General features: G+C 45.8%; 1 protein-coding gene across 12 annotated transcripts in view; it reads left to right on the top strand.

The window, feature by feature from the left end:
• The first annotated feature begins 6,359 nt into the window (after nt 1-6,359).
• Nucleotides 6,360-19,873, top strand: part of LRCH1 (leucine rich repeats and calponin homology domain containing 1) — a 189,680-nt gene continuing 176,166 nt past the window's right edge. For 3 of the 12 annotated variants that reach the window (XR_012327673.1, XM_073795201.1, XM_073795199.1), the window contains exons 1-2: nt 6,362-6,902; nt 11,646-11,735. Coding sequence is in view for 8 of the 12 variants with exons in the window: in XM_073795201.1 (XP_073651302.1) it covers nt 6,599-6,902; nt 11,646-11,735 (394 nt within the window). In the remaining 4 variants the exon portion in view is untranslated. Of the gene's footprint in view, nt 6,903-11,645; nt 11,736-19,873 lie in introns of all 12 variants that reach the window. The other 9 variants (XR_012327675.1, XM_073795204.1, XR_012327674.1 and 6 more) reach the window with 7 other exon arrangements.

Below are 19,873 nucleotides of genomic sequence, written 5' to 3'. Positions count from 1 at the left end.
CAGTTTCTCCATGCAAGTTAAGCCATTTATTTGTAAATGAACAATTGGTTCCCTTAAATATTTCATGTATCCATTACGTTACAGACCCATAACATGCATTATGTTATAAACTAATAACATAATATAATGAATAGGTGAATTATGAAGGGAAGCTAATCACAGAAAAGTTATTATCTATTATTATCTATGATCTAATATTTATATTCACATCTTTAAAAAGCCAGTTACTTACAAATACATTTCTTGGGCTTCCCTGGTGGCGCAGTGGTTGAGAGTCCGCCTGCCGATGCAGGGGACATGGGTTCGTGCCCCGGTCCGGGAAGATCCCACATGCCGCGGAGCGGCTGGGCCCGTGAGCCATGGCCGCTGAGCCTGCGCATCCGGAGCCTGTGCTCCGCAACGGGAGAGGCCACAACAGTGAGAGGCCCACATACCGCAAAAACAAAAACAAAAACAAAATACATTTCTTTATAAGTTGCAGTCCAGTTAGCTGGGGTCCTTCCGTCCTTACTTTCCAGTGACCTTTTCCCTTGTATCCTCTTAAGAAACTTCTGGCAGGAACCAGACGGTCAGCTTTTGGTCACTGATATTTTTTTCCTTAAGGAGATATCATCCTCATAAAGCCAAAGAAATTCTTTTTGTTATAATCAGTTTCTCACCTGAGTGGTCCAAACTATATTTTCCTCATAGTTTCTTGCCTCATAGTTTCAAATGCTATTATGTCTCATAAGTGCTGGTCAGAATGTTGTCTTTCTGCTACACAATTGGTTATAATGTCAAATATATGTATTTTAAAAATTGTATATATATATATATAATTTAAAAAATATTGTTTAAAAATAATAAAAATCACACAAAATTGGCGTTTTATCCTAAGCCCAAGTAAACTTCTGAAATAGAACACAGATTAAAGCCCATGAAATCCACTAATTCATGGACAGCTCCTCTCTTGCCATTCAGAGAATGGTTCTAGAAGGCAGCTTCTTTGTGACTGTTGTCTTGATGGCCCAGAGTTTGTGGTTTCTTTATTGAATAGGAGCTGTAGTGGAAAGGACGACGTAAATAAAGTCTCCCTGGTCTAGAGCTAGAGCTCTGCTTTGTCTCTGAGAGAACAGGCAGAGAGAGCAGGGCAGGGCCTGGCCACAGGGGAGGAGCTTCTGGTGCCTTTCTCGGTGAGAAGTAAAAATGAGCCCCTGTAAGGAGGTTGAGGATTTTTGCTGGGAGGTTGGAGTGGAGAGGGCAAAAAAGCTGGATCTGGACAATAGCCAGCTGCGAAATAGTTTTTAAAAGGGAGGCAATATTTTCTTTTCAGACTTATGATAAATTCTGGAATGAGAATGCTTAGAAAACAGATAGGGGTGGCGACCCAAAGAAACGTTACACTCTCAGAAAGATACTAGGTTTTACATTAAATTACAGTTGGTGTGAGCACAGCTTGAGAAAAAGCTTGAGGGCAGGTAGCTGGAGTTTAGTACGACTAACTCTCTTTTAGGAAAACCAAGAATCTAAGCAAGTGGTTCATAGGCTTTTTGATTTCACAGATAAGTAACATTTAAAAAAAACTTCTTGGGAAGCTGACTCTAGTAGCCTACTTTTTTTTTTTTTTCCAAATAAGGATAGACTAATTTGGCTAGAATTTATTATTACCATTATTTTTTTCCACTAGGAAAAAAAATAGGAAACCACGGTCTCACATTTACATACATAGTCCAACATTTATATACAATTCTTAAAATTGATTGCGTTCAGCTTTAATGAAAAACTTGGGATATTATTCTAATCTTTCCATTTTGCCAGGTTTGCTTTGTCAGATTAGTGTTTTGGAATGCTAGAAAAAAATCTAAACATGCCCAAGACAGTATTATTAACTATCTTCAGAGAAATTCACATTGGTGTTATTAGTTGCCTTACAATATACAAATAACTCAGACAACATTATTTATTGACTCTTCTAGGAAAAAAAGGACTGAGCTCGGCATCTGATGTACTTAAAAGCTAATGAATACAAACTACGTACCCCAATCATTTACAGATACATATTTACTGATAAATATTTACAGATACAGTACAAAGAGAAAACTTTAGTACTGAGAGAGTGTGGAGAGAGTGAAAAGGGTGGTGTTAGTCAGGGAATATTCTTTCTCCTTTTTTAGGAAAGAGGAAACCAAAGCTGAGAGGTTGGAATATATCAAGATAAAAGATATAAATAAGCCCTGATTCTTCCTGCCTTTGGGGTCAAATGCCTGTTGTTAATTGCCTATGGTTTTGGAGTGCTTTTGCTTAAATTTTCAGGGGAGTTGGTAGACACACTTATCCACCCTGTGGCTGGAGGGGGCAGTCAGGACCATGAAAGACACACCTGCCTCAGCATATATCCAGAGAAAACTCCAATTAGAAAAGATACACAGACCCCAAAGTTCATAGCAGCACTATTTACAATAGCCAAGACACGCAAGCAACCTAAGTGTCCATCGACAGATGAATGGATAAAGATAATGTGGTATATATATACAATGGAATATTACTTAGCCATAAAAAAGAATGAAATAATGCCATTTGCAGCAACATGGATGGACCTAGAGATTATCATATTAAGTGAAGTAAGTCAGACAGAGGAAGACAAATATCACATGATATCACGTATAGGTGGAATCTAAAACAATGATACAAATGAACATATGTACAAAACAGAAATAGATGCACAGACATAAAAACCAAACTTATGGTTACCAAAGGGGAAAGTGGGGGGTCGGGGGGAGGGATAAATTAGGAGTTTGGGATTAACATATACACACTACTATCTACAAGGACCTACTGTATAGCACAGAGAACTATATTCAATACCTTGTAATAACCTACAATGGAAAAGGATCTGAAAAAGAATATATATATGTATATATACATATATATATATATAAAACTGAATCACTTTGCTGTACATCTGAAACTAGCACAACATTGTAAATCTAACTATACTTCAATTAAAAAAAAAAAGACACACCTGGCTGACCATGCCCACTTCTTGAGCAACTGTTTTGATCACTCTCCAAAAGATAATTCCCAGTGATTTTCTGAGAAGGTGATATGGGCTGAATAGCCCTGCTCAAATCTATATGCTATTCTTAATAAGTTTTTCTGTGGTACGCGGGTCTCTCACTGTTGTGGCCTCTCCTGCTGTGGAGCACAGGCTCTGGACATGCAGGCTCAGCCGCACATGGCTCACAGGCCCAGCCGCTCCGCGGCACGTGGGATCTTCCCGGACCAGGGCATGAACCCGTGTCCCCTGCATCGGCAGGCAGACTCTCAACCACTGTGCCACCAGGGAAGCCCATAAGTTTGATTCTTATAAGCCTGTCCACAACTCCATTTTCAGGTGAGAATAAAAGAGCTGGGTCTTAAATGTGGAAGGCTCTATGTGACCTGATATGTTTTCTGAGCACAAGAATTAAAAAAAGATAGGTTCTAAAATGTTTTGATTTATTGATGAAACTGATCAAGTTTCTCCTAATAGCCAATATTTTAAGCAGGAAATATTTCCATTTCCCCCATTTTCTCAATCATTTGAATTCTGTTAACTTTGAATGATTGGAAGGTACTAAAGGCAAAGCATGGAAAGAATCTGCTGCCATCATCCAAATAGTTTGTAAAAGATTCTTTGTGGACCATCCAAAAATGAGGCTATACAGGAAAACAAGGGGGAATAAAGACGAAAATGTGGTAAATTAAATATATTAATCAGAACCCTTCGCTGCATTGACAGAAAACCAAATAAAATTGACTTAGGCAAACAGCAGAATGTATTATCAATACACTACTAGCTATCTCATAGAAACTAAAGATGTGAATTAGGAACAGTCAGAATCTAGGGTTTGGACACAATCAGGACCCTCGGATCCTCTGGGTGTTCCGTCCTATGGTCAGAAGGCCACTTCTGGAATAACCAAGATGGTTAGCTGGGTCGATGTAATAACACAGCTGTTATCAGAGGACTATACGTAGGGTGTGGGGAGAGTGAAACAGGAAGAGGGTTCTGTTTTAGAAGAAACTGAACAAAGCAGAAACGTCCACCTTCTTAAAAAAATAGTGAAGAAACAAGACAGCAAGAGAAAACGGCTTGTCAAGTTTCTTGAATATTTATGAATAACCAAGATCACTTTCAAGGGTAAAGTACTCTCCCCCATTTGAAGGAAAAATTCCTTCATTCAAGGACATCATTTGTAAGATGCATCAACAAATGGCAGCCTGTAAAACACCTGGTCTATTGCGCAATGCTTAATTACTAATCTTCATTGTGCACTCATTATATGCAAAGTACTCTTGGATTCTGGGATATGGGGAAGAAGTTGCAAAGATGAATAAGTCCCTCCCTCAAGGAGTTTACATGTTAGTAATCTGGAGAAGATAAAGCAAGCTATAATAACAAGGTCAACCTAACATAAGAACAGATTACTACAAAGCAAATCCTGAACTTATATCCCTTTTCCTCTAAAAAAGAGTTTGTGGTCCTAAAAGAATTATGCTGTATATGATGCAACACCACAATTCACGGTCTGAATTACATTTGCAGTCGCCAGAAGATGTCCTCAACCATACCCTGCATACTGATCACACAGACTACCACCTGGTTTTAGCTGAAGACTTTCAAATGAAAATTTTTTCTGTGTTTCTCTGTTTCTCACTGGCTTTTTGGGAAAAGACCAGTGAGGAAAGGGAATGGTAGGTTATTTTTTATAAGTACACTTTCACTTTCATCATCATCATTATCATCATTATTATTTTCAAGCCTGGCTTTTAAAAGTCTGGGAGGCAGAGGAGAAAAAGTTGATGAGGGAAGAGGTTTTCGGGGAGGCTACCAGCAGGTGGCGCTTGTCTCCTCCTCCGAGGTTACAATGTTGGACTCATCCTAGAATCCTGGAGGACTCAAGGGCTACGTGCTATGCACGCAGTCAATGCAAGTGACATAGATCACGCGGTACTTTAGATCCAGCCTGGTGCTCAGGCCACCACGTTTCTGCATCACTACTTAAAAAACCGCCTCCTCTACTCCAAGGGTTGAATTATTTTCGTACTGACCCGCATCCTCACTTCCCCTAGCTAAGTTGCTCACAGGGACGCTGCTCAAGCCTTGGGTATAGAGCAAAAATAAAGGCCCTAGAGAGTTGGAGCCAGAACTTCGGAAAGGAGTGGGACTTTATTAATCTTCCAGCTGGTCTGCTCTTAGGTTGTCAGATGTTCTGTCTCCGCTGGTGTGCCAGCGTTGGTCTGGGCAGAACATGAATTCGCTTGCAGGCGGACACATCAGCTCCCATGCCCCACAGGGGCTAGAAGAAGCGCACGAGGATACCTTGACGGTACCTGTGCGCAAGCTCCAGTTGTGACAGTTATTGGCTAGTTGGGGTCACTGACTTTCTGACCTTTCCAGCCCCACCCAGTTCTGGGCTCAGCCAGCCACAGCCAGCCCCTCTTTCTTCCTCATAGGACAATGGGTTCTGTCCACCATAAAAACGACCTGCGTTTTGAAAAGTCCTTCCTTTCCGTGTCTGTAGTTTTCTGCCATCGCTCAGAAAACCCTCTGCCTTACTCCTATTTCTTTGCAGCGAGGTGCGGCCCGGGAGGGCGTTTACAGGAAGGAGGGCAACCCTAGAGTCTGAAGGCTCCGCCTCTGACTGCATGGGTGAACTCAGACAAGTTTCTTTATTTTCTTTTTTTTTTTTTTGCGGTACGTGGGCCTTTCACTGTTGTGGCCTCTCCCGTTGCGGAGCACAGGCTCCGGACGCGCAGGCTCAGCGGCCATGGCTCACGGGCCCAGCCGCTCCGCGGCATGTGGGATCTTCCCGGACCGGGGCACGAACCCGTGTCCCCTGCATCGGCAGGCGGACTCTCAACCACTGCGCCACCAGGGAAGCCCTCAGACGAGTTTCTTAACTTCCTCTGTGGCCTGGGGGAAACAATTTTTCCGCTCACGGGGTCCCTGGATTAATGAGGTCACGAATACAGACCACCTGGACCAGAGAATGGCTCATCGTAGGTGCCCAAATGCCAGGGGTCGTCTGTTGGCCTGACCCCACAGTGAAAAACTGCCTCTCGGGGAACTCTGGGTCAAATAACCAGAATAATTTGCAAAATTGAGATAACCTCTCACCTCCCCGTGATCTCACGGCATCCAGCCCCCCACGTCCCCGGATAGCGGGGCCGAGCAGCAGGGCCACCGCAGCGGGCGGCGGAGGAAGGCGCGGGGCTAGACTGACGGCTCTCGGGTAGGAGGAGGAGAGAGCAGGCGGCGGAGGAGGGGAGAGCCGCCTAGAGGAGGGAGCAGAGGCGGGAGGAGACACATGCGCGCTGCCTGCCGCCGCCGCCGCCGCCGCAGTCCTCAGCTTGCCAGGGACAGGAAAGCTTCGAGACCGAGCTGCCGCTGCCGCCTCCCCTTCTCACCCCCCCCCCCCATTCCGCGTGCCTCCCACACCCTCCTCCCCTTCTTCCAGCATCTCTCGGTGGAGCACTGCAGGGACTCGGCCCGGGCTGCCGTCTCCCCGACCCGGGGGAAAGCTGTGACCCCCGCCGCAGGAGCGGCAGGGCGGGGTGGGGGGCCCGGGAGAAGATGGCGACGCCGGGAAGCGAACCCCAACCTTTCGTCCCTGCCCTGTCAGTGGCTACTCTGCACCCCCATCATCATCCCCCCCACCACCACCATCAGCACCACGGAGGAGCCGGAGGCAGCGGCGGGGCCGGAGGAGGCGGCGGCGGCGGCGGCGGAGGCTTCAACCTGCCCTTGAACCGGGGGCTGGAGCGCGCGTTGGAGGAAGCGGCCAACTCCGGGGGGTTGAACCTCAGTGCTAGGAAACTGAAGGAATTTCCCAGGACGGCGGCCCCCGCGCACGACCTCTCGGACACGGTGCAGGCAGGTGAGAGAGGGCCGAGGGCGGGCAGTGGGCGTGGGTGGCTGTCTGGCTGGCTGTCGTCCCTTCCCCGACGCGGTAGCCAGTCTGAGATCTGGCCTTGCTGAGGGACCAGCGGCCCGTGCTCTCCCGAGGAAGGGACCCGCGTGTGCGCTGAGGCGCCGGGAGAGCCGGGCTGCTCCGGGACGCTCGGCCCGCTAGCGTGTGGGAGCGCGTGGGTCTCCGGCTCCCCACCCGCGGCGGCCGTGTGGGGGAAGTGGCCTCCGGGCTGTGACTTGCGGGCGCGCCCGGTGCGCGCAGTGAAAGTGGGAGGTTTCAGGCGGCCGCGGCCGTTTTCTGGGCCCCGCGTAGAGGCTGGGAACCCGGCCGCGGTGTCTGCGCCTCCGCTTTGCGTCGAGGCGTCGCCCGTCCTGGTGAGGAAACCCAGACAAAGGTGGCGCGCCCTCCGCCGACCCGAGGGCATCGGCGCGGTGCCGCGAGGCCCGCGCGGCGACATCACTGAGCGCTCCAGCAACTTGGTGCCGACTGCGAGGAGGTGCCGAGGCTTCTCCTTCCTGCGCCTGTGCGAGGAAGGAGCGGCCGCTGAATCGCCGCGAAACCGAATCGCCGCCACTTTGCTGGGGGGGCGGGGGGGGGGCTCGGCTCCCCGGTTCTTTGCCTCTAGCTAACCGCCCACGCGGTTTGGTTCCTGCCACCGAGGCTACCTAGTTCTCAGTAACCCGAAATTTGCGGGGGCCCTGGAAAGAGACGGCATGGCATATTAAAAAAAAAAAAAGAATAATTAAAGTGAGCCGGTTTTCCTTCGTGAGCCCGACAAGTTGCAACTCGCGTCAGTGAGCATACAGCCTTTTCAAGTTATGTCATGTGTTGACATATTTCTGAGAGGTCTGCTTTCTCTTTGGTAGTTGGAGTTACTGGAGTGGGATCTATAAACAGGAAGGAGGCTGCTGGAATGCGATTCAGGCCTTGGGATCCCTACAGAACTGACTCGGTTCCCGACCGTCCGGTTTCAGCTCCTTGGGGGAGGGTTTGTATCTTGGCAAGCGCCCAGCATTTCCCAGAGCAGTGGGTGCTCCGTTTTGGAACCACCGCCCAGACCTCGTGGCTGTCATCACATCAAGGGCCGAGTGTCAAACCCCTAGGATCCTGGACGGCATGACTGTCAGCTCCAGATCTCCCAGTTTCCTCTCCTGCGGGAAGAGGGGTTCGGGCGAGGGGGCAGACAGTTGCCTTTTGGAGCTAGGTTTCCAATGCTCCCCTCCTTTAATTCAGCAAACTTTTATTGAGTCCTAACTAATATTTAGCCAGAGTTCTGAGTTCACTGGAGGCAAAAAGGGCTCTTAAGGGTCATTAAACTTTGTAATTTGGATTCAGGGATAGTCAGAAATGGGCATGAAGGAGGGAATTTCCAGAGTTGAGCTGTCAACAGCTGGGGAGTCTCTTGATAGGACTTCTTAGTTGCATTTTCTCAAGTGGAAGTTATTCCAAGAATTGCCTGAATCATTAACTTAAAAAAAAAAGTCCGTTGTTAAGTTCGACTTCCCTTTTGCTGTAGAGTGTACAGTGAGCTGTGGAAGGATTGGATATGACTGCAGAAAATGGAGCTGGCATGACCAATAATAATATGTGTTTGTCGTCCAGGATGGGGGCATTGAAAGTTGTTCCTCTAATTCAGTTATGCTGACGTTTATTTCAAGATGGGTGAACTGCTCTGTTGGCATTTCTTTGAGAAGACCCGTGCTTTTTAAAAAATAATTAATTAATTAATTTTTTGGCTGCCTTGGGTCTTCGTTGCTGTCTGGGCTTTCTCTAGTTGTGGTGAGCATCATTGCAGCGCGAGGGCTTTTCTTTTGTTGCAGAGCACTGGCTCTAGGGCCGGGGGCTTCAGTAGTTGTGGCTCAGTTGCTCCAGGGTGTGTGGAATCTTCCCTGACCAGGGCTCGAACCCGTGTCCCCTGCATTGGCAGGCGGATTCACAACCACTGCGCCACCAGAGAAGCCCAAGACCCATGCTTTTAAAAGCAGAGACCACCTCTTTCAGTGAAGGCCTTACCATTTGAGGCACGGCAGTGCTTAAAAATATTTTGTTCTCTCTTGCTTGCTTGTGGCGAGCTGTGGTTGTGAATTCCGCAGGTTTTAATTATGAGCCCCACTTGCGCGTGTTTGATGCTCAGAAAATTCTAACTAGTTGAAACTTGGAGGCTTAACTCGCTGTCAAAAAAGGCAGTGTTAGTTATGGGAGGGGGAGTGTCACTGAAGTTTGTAGAAAAGTTAGGAAAACCCTATAAAGATAGAGAGAATTCAATGTAGACAGCTATTTTACATGAAATTTCAGTACCTGAATGTGTTAAAGAGTTGCTTTTGCAAAAACATCTTTGCCTCAGGTCAAAGCTGGGTGTAAACCAAATGTATTCTGCCCTTTGTTCTATTTACCGAGCACTGTTCCTTATTTGGAAGAGCAAAACTCAAAATAAAGCATGAGTTAAAATTACCTCCGTTTGCACAGTGTTGACCTTTCCTGCATATAAAGAGTTCTAGTAGAGTGGAGTGTATGAACAGTAACATATACAATAAAGACAGTGGTTTCTCTGGGCTTAAAATGTACTTTACAGAATATCTCTTAAGATCAGAAAGACATATGAAGATCCTTAAAGACCTAAGATGTAAAGTGGACTTTTTCATAAATTTTGGAAGACAGCGAGTGACATGGAAGGCTTTTTCTCACTGTTCAGTTGTATAATACAGACCATTTGGTTTATGCCTTGTAAAAGTAACTCTTCTGGCAGCCCACCTAAGCAGAACTGCACTCTTGGGCAATGTAGCTTATCTGGACAGGAGTTGTGAAACCCCAGATGCAAACACAGAAACACAGAGGCCCTGGGCTGCTCAGTAGACGTTTAAGCTCTGTCAGTCAAGTGCATACATATTTTTCATAGGAAAAAAGCTCTCAGGCTCTCCGCCTCACTTTGAGCCTATCGATTTACTCATATTTGAGTGAAAATAGTTTGGTTGTATCAGGGTCTAGTCTTTTTGCAGGTGGGAAGGGGAAAGAAAGGCTGATCCACGCGGGTGTGGTGGAACAGGTGACACTGGCTGAATGGGAGAAACCTGGACAAAAGAGCCACAATGAGCACCGGGTGTGTGCTCTGCACTATCCCGCCCGGTCCTCCGTAGAAGCCAGTCAGATCCTCATGTACAGCTGGGGAGAGTTGAGTAATAGTTGCTGAAGATCATAGCCCTACTTAAATGGTGAATCAGGGATTGAACTCTGATGGTTTCACTCTAGTGTATATGTTTTTTTCTTTTTCTTCGTTGGGTCTTCGTTGCTGCACATGGGCTTTCTCTAGTTGCGGCGAGCGGGGGCTACTCCTCGCTGCGGGGAGCGGGCTTCGCGCTGCGGTGGCTTCTCTTATTGCGGAGCACGGGCTCTAGGTGCATGGGCTTCAGTAGTTGCAGCACGTGGGCTTAGTAGTTGTGGCTCGTGAGCTCTAGAGCGCAGGCCCAGTAGTTGTGGCGCATGGGCTTAGTTGCTCCGCGGCATGTGGGATCTTCCCGGACCAGGGCTCGAACCCGTGTTCCCTGCATTGGCAGGAGTATTCTTAACCACTGCGCCACCAGGGAAGTCCCTAGTGTATATGTTCTTGACCATATTCCTGTTAAGCAGGGAAGGGGTGGAGAGGAGCAGAATTTGGGAGGGTATCTGGAGATTCATTCAACCCACATTCATTCTGCAAGTACCCACCAAGCGCCCTAAGTGCCAGGCACTGTTCTAAGCACTAGGGATACAGCAGGGACCAACAGAGAATCCCTATATCCCTTCTGATGGAGTTTTCATTCTAGTTGGAGGTGGGTGAGGAGATAAATGAAGAAGTAGATTTTGCAGGTTGAGTAGGAAGAGTTATACTTCTAATATCTTTGTTTAGAAGTATACGTGCTGCTTCGTATTAAAGATGACTTATAGCAGCTTGTAACAACAACAGCACAAACGATGACTAGTAATAAATATCAACTGAAGCAGAAAATCTGCCCGATGAAAAGAAGTACAAAGATATGTGCATCAGGAAAGCAAACTTTTCTAGTGCTGATTTTTTTTTTTTTTTTTTGGCTGCAATTGGTGTTTGTTGCTGCGCACGGGCTTTCTCTACTTGTGGCGAGCGGGGGCTACTCTTTGTTGCGGTGTGCGGGCTTCTCATTGCGGTGGCTTCTCTTGTTGTGGAGCACGGGCTCTAGGTGCATGGGCTTCATTAGTTGTGCCACGTGGGCTCAGTAGTTGTGGCTCTCGGGCTCTAGAGCGCAGGCTCAGTAGTTGTGGCACACAGGCTTAGTTGCTCCATGGCATGTGGGATCTTCCGGGACCAGGGCCCGAACCCATGTCCTCTACTTTGGCAGGCAGATTCTTAACCACTGAGCCACCAGGGAAGTCCCTAGTGCTAATATTTTAAATAGTGTCATTTTGGGTTAAGGAAGTTCCAGAGGGTGTTTGTATGACAAATAAAGCAGATTGAAAAGAGGAGTAAGAAAAGAAAGCGTCTGTCTCAGGCTGATTGCAGGAGATCCTGGAAAATAAAAAGGAAGTTCTTGGATTTGATGTGCAGAATAGTTGTTGAAAGTTGGTCTCATTAAGGAGAGGGAGGGCTGTGTCATTGCGAATATCTTTTTGGGGTGGCTTGAAGCAGAGAAGTCTATATGGGAAATGAAGGGCTTCCCCAGCGCGGGGGACAAATACTCATCGAGGTCCTGTATGTGCCAGTGCAGGTGCTGGAGGAGGTGCAAAGTGTAAGACACGACAGGAGCGCCACGACAGGTCCAGGAAGCCACGGGACTCTCAAGGCAGGTCAAGGTGAGATGCCAATAGCGTAGATAGACATTGCAAAATTCAGGAACTAAAAGGCCATTTCAGTTAAATGAGTTAGGAAAGACTCATAGCAGAGGTGGGATTGGGGTCAGGTTTTGTAGGATGGCTAGGTTTCGGATGGAAGTGCACAGGCACATTCTGTGGTGGGAAAGATAGTTTGAACGTGTGGAGTGAGAACCTGACAGCCTGAGACTTGCTGAGAATAAAACAGTAAGAGAGGGCATTCAGGCCTGTGCTTCTGGTCACATTCTCCCACCCCACTGTCACCATGTAATGAGGTAACAGAGCACAGGGCTCTTAGGACCCTTTGAGGATGCTGGGGATGGCTGAGGCCTGGCATATGTCAGCCTGTGGGACTAATGCCCTAGTCTGTGTGAGATACCTCTCTCCAGTGTCTACAGAGGCAAAGAATCTTCTCTGAGATCTGTGGGCAGGCTTACCTGCTGAAGCCTGACTTTCCCCCGCCCCACTCCCATCCTGTAGCAACCGAATCCTTGGGATATTAGCATCCTTTAGTCTTTGGGATGTACCCAGGACTTGGTGATATCTATTTGGTCTCAAAAACCATTCCATTTCGGTCATAAAGATTTTTCATTACAAATGTAATGAAACTTGAAATCACATGTGTTTTCGTAGAACGTGTGTTCTTTTATAGTTATATCTTGTTTCAAATTATGCTTCTGCTATTGAACTAAATTTATTCGTCATTGCTGTAATGATTGTTTATTGTGGTAGTCATTTAAATGGCTACATTAATGACATATATTCTGAATACTTCATTCATAAACAATGAGTCACATCCTTTTCCTTCCTATTATTATTTTTTGCTTGTTGATCAGTTTCAATGCAGAGGACTTCTAATAGTAAAAGCTGTTAGAACTACTAAGACTCCATATAGATGATGTCTCTGAACCATATCCAGATGTGCTCTTCCACGTTTCTGTTTGTGGCAGAAACAATCTCCACAAACATACCTCTATCCTCATTGCTTGCATTATGGGCTGCTCTTTCTTGAAAAGGCAGAAGCACACTAATCATGTTCTAGAATGTTCTAGAATAACAGCATGTTCTAGAATAACAGCATACAACCATAGGCAACAAAACCTCTGGTAATTTTTGATCTGTGCCAGTTTATAAGGTCAGCCTAAGGTTTGACCTTCATCATTGAAAGAATTCTACCAGATTGTTTGTCAGTCACTGTGACATCTCATTTGATTTTTGGTGAGCGTATGTTATTAGGCAAAAATTCGGCACACCCCACTAATTAAAATTTTTAACTTCGATTGTTGACTAAGTTTTTTTTTTTTTTTTTGAGTTTTGTTGCAAACTTAAATTTTTCATGCTGTGGTTTAGCAGTTCTTTGGTGTAAGCATTTAAAGGGTATTTTGAAATCCATGTTGGTGTTGATCAGTGCAGAGGTTAATTTCCTTTTGCTCTTGCTGTCCTACTGGTGTGAACAAAGGCTTTTTCTGTCCTGTTACTCAGCTTCATCATTACTTATTTAAGCATAAATTGTTTCCTTCTTTTGTGTGTACTTTTCTATTTTTCCCCTTTTTCATATCTGTTTGTCTACCTACCTACCTATATCTGTCTACCTATAGCTATAGGTATATCTATTTACCTATGTTTATAGGTATACTTATATACTTGTATTTATAGGTATATATCTATATCTATATAAATTTATGTAGGTGTGTGACTTGCTTAACCAAAAAAGAAAGCCCAATTATATTTGCATATCTGATGCCTTTATTTATGTATAATTTATAGGAAGTCTAGAGGCATCTCTTATTGCTACAGTTCTTTTGTTGCATGAAAGTATTTTTTTTGTGCCAAAATTTTCATTTGCTCTATAAATTTCTATAGATAGAGATATAGGTATAAAGATGTTTTATCTTTAGGCTGGGCAGCATTTACTTTCTCTTCATCTCTTCCCAGAGTCATCTCCCCCAGGTGCCGTATTGAGTATGCTTTTTCAGAGACTTGGCAATTTCAATGGCAGAACTGCTATGAACTCTATTTAAGGTGCTTATAGGTTCATCAGTCAGACCACCTGACTTGAAATTTTGTCTGTGCCTCACAAAAACCTGTCTGTGATGCTACTTTCCAGATTTGGTTTAGCATTTTGGAAAATTAGACTTCTGCCTTAGAAAGACATCCGGGAAAACTGGCCTGGGCTTTGATCTGGTACTGCCACCAAGATCACCATTTGTGAACTCTTTCAGTGACTGTGTCACTTGTTGGAATTAAGGTAATTTGGTGTTAATTGCAGTGTTTATTTCAAATATAAAATTACAATCTATCATAAAAGGCTTAAGGATGTAAGACCCAAAACCCAGCTATATTTACATATCTGATGCCTTTGTTTATGTATAATTTATAGGAAGTCTAGAGGCCTCTGTTACCACTGCTGTTTTTTGTGGCATGGAAGTCTTTTTGCCACAGAATTTTCAGCTGCTATTATATTTCAGACAAGTTTTTGTGTGTGTCGTGTGAATTGTTTAACGAAAAAAGAAAAAAAAAAGCGAGGAAGAAAAGAAAAAATATGGAAAGTCAGGATTCCATGTAAGCCTTAGTTCAGGAAAACTAGGCCTGCCAATAAAGATGCAAGCTTGAAGCATGTCTGTGTTTTCTTCATCTTAATTTCAGAGTTCAGTAGTATTGCTTCCATAAACTGTAGTAAGAAGTCATACATTTGGAAGCCATCTGTTCCCACAGAGTAATTCAAAAATCGAGTGAGACTGTTTACATGAACAGAAAGTTGAGGAACTGTGAGAACGTGGCTTCTCTTGCTTTTACTCCATCAAGGCAGCAGGAGGGAAATGCCTTTATAGTTGGATTTCTGTGCGCTCGTACTTTTTCCCACCCCGTCCTCCTTCCCTGGCCATAGAGGAGGAGTATAGGGGGGACAAAAAAAATCAGAGAACAACAGTGTTTGATTTGCATCACAGAAACATTTTATTTTTTTGCTTGATGAGACATTATTGCTCCTGTGTTAATATGATGTTGATACTGAGCCAGCTTAACTTATGGTACCTGGAACTTTTCCAGGATTTAAAAAAATTTTTTGCACTCATCTTCATTTTTTGTTGCTAGTATATAGAAATGATTATTTTATATAAATTTATTTTATTTATTTATTTTTGGTTGCATTGGGTCTTCGTTGCTGCGTTCGGGCTTTCTCTAGTTGCAGCGAGCAGGGGCTACTGTTCGTTGCGGTGCATGGGCTTCTCTTGCAGTGGCTTCTCTTATTGTGGAGCACAGTCTCTAGGCGTGCGGGCTTCAGTAGTTATGGTACGCGGGCTCAGTAGTTGTGGCTCGCGGGCTCTAGAGTGCAGGCTCAGTAGTTGTGGCGCACGGGCTTAGTTGCTCCGTGGCACATGGGATCTTCCCGGACCAGGGCTCGAACCCGTGTCCCCTGCATTGGCAGGTGATTCTTAACCACTGCGCCACCAGGGAAGTCCCTCCAGGATATTTTAAGTCACCAAGGTCAGGCTTTATAATTTTGGAATCTGCCGTGATACTCACTTTCTTCCTTTTGCTGTGTTTCCTCAGTCTCTTTGCTAGAGGGGCCCTAAGACCGTGTGACTTGAAGCAGAGCCGGGATCCCTCTGGCTCAGTGAGCCTTGAATTTCCCCTTCACTGTTCTCCCCAGATGGGCAGAGGGAGGCCCCATTTTAGTTTTCTTAATCTTCTGGCTTCTCCCGTGGCCTTGCTTTTGACAGCTGACCCCTGCAGCGCAGACCGTGGAGTTTTGCTACTCAGTGTATTTCCCTAACGTTCTTTCCTATTTTTTGACGTTGATGCTGTACAGTGCTACAAGTAGCATCAATGCATCTGACCTGGTTCCGTCAGCTTGGCTCTGATTTGACGCACTTTAGCTCTGCAGGCAACAGTGACAATTTCAAAGATAGCATCACTCACAGACTGCCTGACTCGGCCTTCCTATAGATTGCCTCCGTTTTGCTTTTCCAGGTCATTTCCCTCACTTCGCCCTCCTCTCTGCCCTGGAAGAGTCTCCTTAACCACGCTCCTACTTTATCCAGTCCCCAGCCTACTCGAGACACGGGCCTCCCTGCCATCCCTTCCTTGCAGATCTGAGCACTGAATCAGGCATAGCTTTAAGGCACTTTTGCATTATTCCCTTATGGCATTTTTTTGTTAGTTATTGCCTTCCTCTTTGGTGCTTTCCCCAGATTTCAGCTTTTTCCTCCTTCGCTGGCCTGTGAGGTCTGGCTAGGCAGGGGTTTTTCCTTATTTTCGTATGTGCCCTTCATGCCTGTCACAGAAAATGCTAGATTAACATCAGTGCACCGTTCTGTCTCCTCTTTCCTACTCACAGCCCTCTCGTAGTCCCCACACTCTCAATCCATCATCTTGGATCTGCCACTATGCACAGTTCGCTGATCTGCTGCCGTTTTTTTCAGCGCTGACCTTATTTTTTTTCACATGGCATCTTTTTGCTTCTCAGCGTCACCCACTGTATCAGTTGGCTCGGGCCGCATAACAAAATACCACAGACTGGGGGGCTTAAACACCGGACATTTATTTCCTCCCAGTTCTGGAGGCCGAGTCCAAAGTCAGGGTGTCAGCAGGGCCGGTTTCTCCCGAGGCGTCTCTCCTTCGCTTGTCATCGGCCAGCCTCCCTGTGTGTTCCCATGACCCTTCCTCTGCGCCTGAGTCCCTGGCGTCTCTTTGCAAGTCCAGATTTCCTCTTCTTATACAGACACCAGTCACACTGAATTAGGGCCCACCCGTAACCTACTCATTTAACCTTAAGTACCACTTGAAAGGCGTAATCTCCAAATAAATCACATTCTGAGGGTTAGGGCTTCTAGGCATGAATTCAGGGGGACACGATTCAGCCCAGCACGCACTCCCTCTGGTGTTGCTGGTAGCTAGCTACTGTTCCTCCCCCAGCCTGGATGCAGTGACTTTGTGCTGTGCAAGTCTGCCCTCCCACGAGGCCCAAGCCAGGCCTGTCTCATTCACCACTCCAGCCCCAGGACCCAGCACACCACCATGCTGATCCCGCCTGGGTGCGAGGTAGACCCTCAATAAATGTTATTGAGCGCATGATGTGCTGTAAAAGGGGAAGGGGCCACATTCATACTTAAAAATGGGTGACTCTGGCCAGTCTGGGCCCCCCTTCTCCCCACCATCTCTCAAAAATTTAGAATCTTCTTTTTGGTGGTTGGTGGGTCCCCAGAGTTATGCTTTCTCAACAGTAGTAAAAAAGGAAGATAAGGTTGCTTTTTTTAACATTTGCAAGTGTTTGATAAGCCAGGTTACATCTGGATGTAGAGTTATCCTGACGTCTGAAGGGGATGGGTGCAGTTTTATTGTATCAAATAGTGCTTGAAATTAACAAGTACAGTGAAAGTAAACAGTTTTTGAGTACCTATCATGTATAGGAGCTGTGGATGATTAAAAAAATTAGAGACATAGTTCTACAGTACATACTTCGCAGAATTGCATAAGGATTAAAGAAATAACATCTTTGAAAGTACTATACCTGTATTCTCATTAACAAGTGTCTTTTCCAGATAAAGCCTTTTAGTCTGTCTTCCATCTTGTGTAGATTAGAGGTTAAACGTCAGCTTTCTTGAGCCTCAAAGACCTGGGTCCAAACCTTGGCTTTGTCGACTGTAAACTGTGTTACTCTGACCAGATAACTTAAACCCCGAGTATCAGTTTTCTATAAACTGATGTCAGCTATAAAATGGGAACAATAGGTACTTAGCTGAGTTGTAAGAACAATGATTATAACAACAATAGATAACATTGTCAAGTGCTCTCTCTGTGCCAGGCATTCCTCCAAGTGCTTTATATGTTAATATATGTATTAAATATATGTAATATATACATTACCTCATTTAATTCTTGCTGAGTGTTCTGTTTTCACTGTAGTAGGAGCTCAGTAATTCCTGACTCTTCCAGATGTTAGCTAGGTTCCACTCAGCCACCTGTATCTGATTGAAATTCATCTGCCTCTGAAATCCCTTTCTTGACCATTGTAGCCTGAAGAGGGAGTTTAGATATCTAGAAACCACCCATTCACATCTCTCCCTCATTTAATAGCTGAGAACACTGAGGTTCAGAGAGCTTAAGCCCCTTGCACAAGGTCACACAGCAGGGCAGTGGGCAACTCCCAGCAGAGGGCCGTTTCTGTGGAGCCAGGAGGCTACACTGGATGGACGGAAGACCTCCCTCCCTCCATAGACTTCTCAGGTCCGCCCCACCCAGACCAGCCACGGGGAAGGTCCCTAAAAGAAAAAATACTGTGAAACCTTTAATAACATGTGGTCCAAAGCTGGGGAGAACAAGATAGAAAACTAAGAGCGGTTACAGATTAAATGTGTTAGTTCAGGATTTTACTGCATGTGGTTTGGAGGACATGCATGGGCTCCGTGTAAATTGGCTCCCAAGTACTAAAAGGCATGTTGGGAAGTCCCACCCAGACTTACAACCTGGAGGTCCACAGCCGCCTATCATAGCAAGGGTTTTCTTGGACCTTGGAATACATTTTCCTGTGGAAATACAGTAGTAAGCGGTGGTTTGGTTCCCCCGCCAACCCTCTATTTAACCCTAGCAGAGGTGGGCCTTTGTGTCGATGACGTTTCTTTGGAAAAATGTAAGCTCCGTTCTGACAAGGAATTCTGAACCTGGAGATCGTGGCATCAGGATGTGAACCTCCTGCCTCTTGGGGATAACTCTCTCCCCTGCGGCCGTTCCTACCCGATGTCGGAAAGTTCCCCTCCCTTCTAGGCCCCTTGGTCAGTGGGCCCAGCAGACTGGGTGTCCCTTTCCCCCGGTGTGGGGAGCAAGGGTCGGTGTAAGTTGGGGGTCAGCTCTGGGACTCCGTGAGGCCTCAGGCCGAAGAGGAGCCGGCCCAGGAGATGCCCCCTGAGGGAGACGGGCAGGGATTTAAACATCTCTCTGCCTAATGGTTGTATTTGTTTTTGCATATTATCTCCCCAACTTATTTATTTTAGACTTCGAAGCAAATGACGGAGTCTCCCTGAACTTCAGGTTTGTAATTTGTTAATAGTGAAAATACTCTTCCTCACTCAGGGCTGTTGTAAAAGGAGGTACGCGGAGTTCGGGTCTGGCTCAGAGTGAGTGGCCCGCAGATGTCGCCGGCCTTCCTAGATTCCCATGGGGTTATGCGTCACAGTAAAATAATATAACTTTAGTAAAATGGATAACTGCACATCGTTAGCCTGTCATTGGCGTAGTGGCTAAGAGCACACGTGGTTGGGTCTCAGTCCTGGTTCTACCAGGATATGGCCAGTACTTAAGCTCCCTGAGCCTGGTCATACAATCAGGGATAATGATCATAGGATTATTGTGAGGAGGAAATGAATGAGTATAGGTGTAAAGTGCTCAGGTCAATGCCTGGTGTTGACGTTTGCTGTTATTATTATTATTATTATTATTATTTTGCGGTACGCGGGCCTCTCACTGCTGTGGCCTCTCTGTTGTGGAGCACAGGCTCCGGATGCACAGTCTCAGCGGCCATGGCTCACCTGCCCAGCCGCTCCGCAGCATGTGGGATCTTCCCGGACCGGGGCACGAACCCGTGTCCCCTGCATTGGAAGGCAGACTCTCAACCACTGCGCCACCAGGGAAGCCCCCATTATTATTATTATTGTGGCCGAGCTGCGTGCGGGATCTTACTTTCCCAACCACGGATTGAACCTGCGCCCCCTGCAGTGGAAGCTTGGAGTCCTAACCACTGGACCGCCAGGGAAGCCCCGCCATTATTAATATCATATAGTCCATTATCTTTAGAAAAGAGAGTCAATCTTCTAAGGCACAAAAAGACTAAATTCCTGAAAATATTGTGACATTAATAAAATAATCTTGATATCCAGAAAGCTTCAATATACATGCTTTAAGTATGTGTCAGCATTATATTCTTTTGACTGTCTTTGGAAGGTGATGGAGTAGGTGCTATTTATTCTTCCAGCTCTGAACATTCAGGGCTTACGTGTAAGGAAACCCAGACTAGATGGTGAAATCATTTTCCTTGGGTTATGTTACTAGTAAGTGTTTGAGCCAGGACTGTATCTTCTGAGTTTTTATGTGATTTCCATTCATTCCTCAATATAATAGCCTTC

Source organism: Tursiops truncatus, chromosome 18 (genome assembly GCF_011762595.2).
Source record: "Tursiops truncatus isolate mTurTru1 chromosome 18, mTurTru1.mat.Y, whole genome shotgun sequence".
Lineage (NCBI taxonomy): Eukaryota > Metazoa > Chordata > Mammalia > Artiodactyla > Delphinidae > Tursiops > Tursiops truncatus.
This window is presented reverse-complemented; position numbering and strand designations above follow the sequence as displayed.